This window comes from Budorcas taxicolor, chromosome 4 (genome assembly GCF_023091745.1).
Source record: "Budorcas taxicolor isolate Tak-1 chromosome 4, Takin1.1, whole genome shotgun sequence".
Classification (NCBI taxonomy): domain Eukaryota; kingdom Metazoa; phylum Chordata; class Mammalia; order Artiodactyla; family Bovidae; genus Budorcas; species Budorcas taxicolor.
In genome coordinates, this window is record NC_068913.1 from 50,256,501 (window position 1) to 50,262,500 (window position 6,000).

The window sequence follows — 6,000 nt, forward strand, 5'->3', positions numbered from 1 at the left end:
AGAAGGAAATGGCAACCCATTCCAGTACTCGTGCCTGGAAGATTCCATGGACTGAGGAGCCTGGTAGGCTACAGTCCATGGGGTCACAAAGAGTCGGACATGACTGAGTGACTTCATACTTCAACAATAAGTCTAATTAATATACATCACCATGATTAGGGATTTTTTTTCTTGTGATGAGATCTTTTAAGATCAGCTTTCTTAGCAGTTTTCAACACCGCAGTATTTATTACTCACTGTGCTCACCCTTCTGTACATTACAGCCGATCACTTATTTTATATCTGGAAGTTTGTACCTGTTCACCAGCTTCACCCATTTTGCCCATCCCCAGTATTTTTATTTTTATTAAAAAGAGAAGCTTCTTTTACCAAATGTATCTGTGTTGGGAATTGATACATATGTGAATGCTTTGTAATCAAATAGTACATGTATCAACCATTATATGGTACCTTTAACCCAGAGACTATAAAAACTGGTTTTTATTTTAATCAAAGATGCAATGATTAATTGCATCAGCTTATTATATTAAAAAATAACATACATTTATAACATTTTAAATTTCAAGGAGTAGAGCATCTGTGGTGACTGTTTTCCTAAAGCTTAGAGGCCAGTTTTTTAGCCTCCATATCAGCCATTGTGAAATCTTTTGTATGTACTACACACAGTCATTGCGGACTTTTTCATGTTGAGTGTCATGAAATTGGGAGTTAACTAAGGGTTAAGCTCTTCACAGAAGGAAAACAGTTATGTCTGCTTGTTCTGGATGTGACTATTTTAGTAGGTTTGGGAGCAGATTAGTAAATGAAATTAAAGTATTAGTCGCTCAGTTGTGTCCCACTCTTCGCGACCCCATTTACGAGACTCCTCTGTCCATGAGATTCTCCGGGCAAGAATACTGGAGTGGGCTGCCATTCCCTTCTCCAGGGGCTCTTCCCCACCCAGAGACTGGACCTGGGTCTCCTGCATCGCAGCCAGATTCTTTACCATTTGAGCCACCAGCGAAGCCCTTCGATTCGTAAATAGGTAACAGCTTCAGATTTCAATCCTGATGTCTTACCAGTCTGAATTGTCCTCCTTGAATTAATCCATTTTAAAGTACAGATGATGCCTAAGGTTTATTTGGTGGTGTCTTTAGGAGATAAGCAGTAAGTACATAGTTAATGCCATTCTATTTTCTTTATGGTTGCATGAAAGAAAAAAGACTACTTGATGGGTTATGGGCACCAAGAAAAAGAAGAGCTTTTAATAGAAGGTGAATACTTCATGCTGCTGACACTCTGCCTTAATATCTCAAACAGTTTTGAAAAACTGATGTACCCAATGATAATTTAAACTGTTTCTCTGAATACTTTTTTTTCTTCTTCAAATCAAAGCTGTGTAAAATACCCAATTTTTAGCCATTTTAGATATTCTCTGACAATTTGAAATATTGGTCCTACTCCAGGAGGCTTTAATTGCCAAGATTATGATGAATGGACCATATGACTTAGGATTTTACTGGAAATGACTACTATAGTCTTGACTTTTCCTGTTCTCTGTGTTGGACAAGATTTTTGTTTTTCAACTTTGTATTTCTTCCTGAAGTAGGAGCACTTGACATGAGTTTTTGAAAAATTCTTGCCTTCAGCATTGTGTAAATGTTTCTTTTATAGAGCCATAAGTGTGATCCTTGGTGACAGGTGGAAGAAAATGAAGAATGAGGAGAGGAGGATGTATACATTAGAAGCAAAGGCTTTGGCTGAAGAACAAAAACGTTTAAATCCTGACTGTTGGAAAAGGAAAAGAACCAATTCAGTATGTTTCAAAAAATAGTTCCTTAAAGTGATCTTGACTTAACTCCAAAACTCTACTATCATATTAGAGCATTTGTTAGAACCTTTAAAAGGGTGTTGAAGCTGTTTCTCAGCCTTTTTATCTTTCAAAGCCTCATAATGTTTGTCCATCATCATGTAAGGTAGGCTGCCTTTCATCATTAGTGCCATTTACTTTAGCATGGAAAGTAGAAATGTTTGGTGGATATGCTGAAGTGGATAGATTTGGAATGTACTTCTAGTTGGGTTGAAAGATAAGGATTATTAACTCATTAATATCACACAGCAGAAAAATTTTCTAATTTGGGGTGGTATGTCTCAACAGCTTTTCTTAGTTGGTGATGGGTAAGGACGGTGGAGGTAGAGATAAGTTAACCAACTTTCATGGGGACTTCTGACATTTGCCCAGAATTTCTAGGTTAAAAAATCTCAGGATGGAGAAGAAATAGAAAATTGGGAAGGCTAGTAAACAAGTTCGCACCATAATAATGCTGTATCGGACAGACTTGATTCTTAGAACTTCTCCATTACTAGACTGGCATTTTTTTAAGTTGTGTTTTTGATTAATTACAAGAAAACTTCACATGATAGAATGAGCTTAATTTGAAATTTCACTTAAAGGGACGACAGTATTTTGCAGCAGGAGTGCTGGCCAAGGATGTTCTAATTCACCCCGTGTATTTGTCTGTTTCTGTTACAGTAACACGTCGTTCACATCCACTTAAGAATTTCTTTATAAAAAGTAGTCAGAATTTCTTTATAAAAAGTAGTCAGATTCCAATATAAGAATATGACCGGACTGGGTTTTTTAAGTTATTACCTTAGGATTCCATGTGGTAGAACTTTGCCTGGATCCCCTTTAATTTCTGCTCATCCTAGTCCATCTCTCATCTCATTTTCATAAATTTTCTGGTTGCTTGGACCACTGGGTATTAGCCAACTTTAAAAAATGTACCACTTTTGAGAAAGCAATCTTTTTTAATAGTATTGTTACTAATAATATATTACCCATCTTAGCTTTCATTTGTGAAATTATGTATTGATTTGTAAGCATTCACTGAGTTTTAATTTTATCTCCACAGGGCTCACAGCAACATTAAACAGGATGCTTGACTGTTGATGGAAAGATTTAAGATGAAGGTCTCACCATTTGTCCTGAATCCGTGTGACCATAAGATACCGATAGCATTGAGTCTTGAAATGATTTAATAATGAGTGAGGATTTGCTTTCTCCATTAGAGCATTAAGTAAGCTAAAACTGTCAACATTGTAAACCAAATTGCCTTATTTTTCTTCCAAACTTCATATATGTCTATCAGGTAATATAGGCTTGAAAATTGATATCCTGTGGTGCTAAAGTACAGTAGAAAAGAGAGGAGAAGTGTATACATGTTTTATTTTAAATTGTACAAAAGGGGAATTTAAAAATATGTAACTGCTGTTTATACATTGGCTCCTTACTGCTTATTAATCTGTATTGTACACATAATGGGGTGAAGCAGAAGCCGGGAGCTGGCCTTCCTTGAGCAGCCACCACATGGCTCAGCATCTGTGCCAAACATGGGGGCTCCTAGTCTGGCCAGTGCCAAGAGGTTGCCAGGACACAGGGCCAGTGGATGGTGCCAGTGCCAGCCTATGAGCCACCTGCCACGGCTCCCGAGCTGAGTTGGACACACTGGGCGGCGCCCACCCTCGACTTCAGTGGAGACCCAGCCCAGGCCAAGGTAAAGTTAGTTAATAGCATTGGGATATAGTCACTGTAATGGTGCTGTTAACAGTTGACACCATTGTATTTTTAACTTTGTGTCCTATATCTCCTCAGCCACGTATCTTAATACCGTTTTTGTCACCGTGTCTATGGTGGGGGCGGACTTTGCACTCAAGCAGTGCAACACTTGCACTTTACTTTCCTCCAGCTGTCTACAACGAGAGCAAACACAACGGCAGTAGAGCTGCGTCTGCTCTGAGCTACAATCATGGCTTTTCATGTTACTCACCAAGTGGTGTTTCTGGTTAGGAATCACAGCTATAAAATTGATTTCAGTTCATTACACTTCTTCATGATGTTGCCCCTAAATTTTGCACACTATATTCTTGTATATTATTTCAAATAAAATGAAAAAAATTGTTTATCTCTGACTTCTGATTTATCCTGATGGAACTTTATGAATGAGTCATCCAAATAATAGGTTCAGGAAATGGAAAATATTTTTACAAGTGGCTTGTGGGATTTCAAACTTTAAAATGTTAATGACAAGGCAAGGGCAATAGAAAGAAGGACCCAGATTACTATTTATAAGACTCCTTTCAGAGTAAAAGCTAATTTTTAGCTTGGCATCTCTGTAGTAAAGTAGAAAAGCCCCCAAAGTCTGCTGTTAATAGAGTGACACACAAAGTACGGAGACAGTCTTGCTCTATTAGTAAAGATACAGTAAGATGTGGTTAAACAACATTGAGCTTCGGATATGCTTCGGGATATGCCAGTGGTTGCCGAACTGTTGCACATTGGAAACATTTTATTAAAAAAATAGTAATGGCTGCTTCCTACCCCCATACTTATTAATATGGAGTACAAATTGGGCATCAGGATTATTTAAAGCTACCAGTGATTCTAATGTGCAGCCAAATAATGGAAGCTACTGGGTTAACTCCTTACCCAGCAAGAAAGGACGACGGCTGGGGAGAAGCAGCATATTTCCTATAGAACTTGACCCCGTCCCTTAAGCTGTGGGGACTCTGTGATGGGAAAGAAGTTTTAGATAGCTTCATAGAAAAACCCGATGGGAGAGAAGAGTTTGGTATCTTTTTGGAAAAATAAGCTCTGCAGAGTTTCAAGGTGGTGATGAATCTATTTTGACATTTTATGATACTTAAGGTAGAAGTGCTTAAGAGGTAAACAGAAGAGGTCAACAGGGAAATACAGAAAAGTCATTTAGATTCATGAAACAGTAGATGGTAGCTGTCTTTTAGAGTATGTATTTGCCACCCCTGGATGGGTTAGCACAAAATGGAGATTAAGAAATACTTCACATTCTTACTGAAGAGCAGACATAGCTTTCTGAAGCAGCTGAACCATTATGGGATAAACCGGTGCAAATTCTTTGCCTTCTCTGCTTCTTACTGATTGAACATAAGCTTCCAGAGCACCCCTGAAAACCAAAGGGAAACAGTGTCAGAAGGCATACAGATGAAACAGCAGCCTGGAGGGTGCCAGTGCTTGAAAGCAGCTCGTTTCTGCTTTGCTCAGTCAACGGATAGCCCTCAAAACTTTTGTCAGTAGGGTTCCTGTGGCCAAGGTGCAGAGCTGTGCAGTTTTCAACCCGCATTGCAAGTAGTGGTCTCATCACACAATCCAGGCGCTCTGGCAGCTAAGATTGTTTCCCTTTCCTATTGCAGAGACTTATGCAGAGCCAAGTGCAGGCTGTGTCTGCACAGAGCTCACAAGGGGGCGCCCTGCTCCGCAGAGGGGACTGCCCTGGAGGGGCAGGGCCCTCACTGCACACTAACACTGCAGGGGCTTTATACTCCTGTTACTTGAATGTGAACCCACAAGTAGGGTAAACTTCGTAGGCTCCAGTTGTTGGCAGATTGTGATAAGACAGCCTGAATTTAGCGATAGGTATGATCAATGTTCTCAATTAATTAGATCGGGGGTCTCCAAACTACAGCACAGATCAAGTCCAGCCCTATGCTTGTTCATTTATGCATACTTTTAATTATTGGTCTATGTATGTTCCAAGTAAAACAATCAAATTTTTGTTATAATCATGAAATCACACACTCCGGAGCATTTCCACAGCTATCATAGCTCACATACTGTCTCAAATCTCATCTCATACACAATTCCTACCTGTATTATTTGCTCCCAAACACTGAAAAACACAGTCCTCTGTCAGGTTTGGTCATTTTCATTCAACTACACGGACTATATTTGATAGGAGTGTAGCCAGTTCAGTGCTTAGGCCATAGCACCCCTCAACCTTGCTACCCACTGGCAGGGTTTTATAATTTCCTGTCCTGACCTCGCTCCTCATCTCTGCCTTCTGGACATCTTTATGTGATTCCTTCCAGGATTCCCTCAGACTCACCTGTCAGAAACCTCGGGCCACCCAAACCCACAAGATGTACACCACCAAGAGGGAACCCAGTGTAAGCTATGGACTCCAGGTGACCGTGTGTCAGTGTAGA

The 6,000-nt window shown here is 39.7% G+C and overlaps 2 protein-coding genes across 4 annotated transcripts in view; one reads left to right on the forward strand and one right to left on the reverse strand.

The window, feature by feature from the left end:
* Nucleotides 1–3,937, forward strand: part of HBP1 (HMG-box transcription factor 1) — a 30,866-nt gene extending 26,929 nt beyond the window's left edge. For all 3 annotated transcript variants that reach the window (XM_052638448.1, XM_052638449.1, XM_052638447.1), the window contains exons 10-11: nucleotides 1,654–1,795; nucleotides 2,895–3,937. In XM_052638448.1, coding sequence (XP_052494408.1) covers nucleotides 1,654–1,795; nucleotides 2,895–2,912 — 160 coding nt within the window. In that variant the 3' untranslated portion in view covers nucleotides 2,913–3,937. The remainder of the gene's footprint in view (nucleotides 1–1,653; nucleotides 1,796–2,894) is intronic.
* Nucleotides 3,938–4,649: 712 nt separating this feature from the next.
* COG5 (component of oligomeric golgi complex 5) overlaps nucleotides 4,650–6,000 on the reverse strand; it is a 270,198-nt gene continuing 268,847 nt past the window's right edge. Inside the window, exon 22 of the mRNA XM_052638342.1 lies at nucleotides 4,650–4,961. Within this exon, the coding sequence (XP_052494302.1) occupies nucleotides 4,847–4,961 (115 nt within the window). The 3' untranslated portion in view covers nucleotides 4,650–4,846. The remainder of the gene's footprint in view (nucleotides 4,962–6,000) is intronic.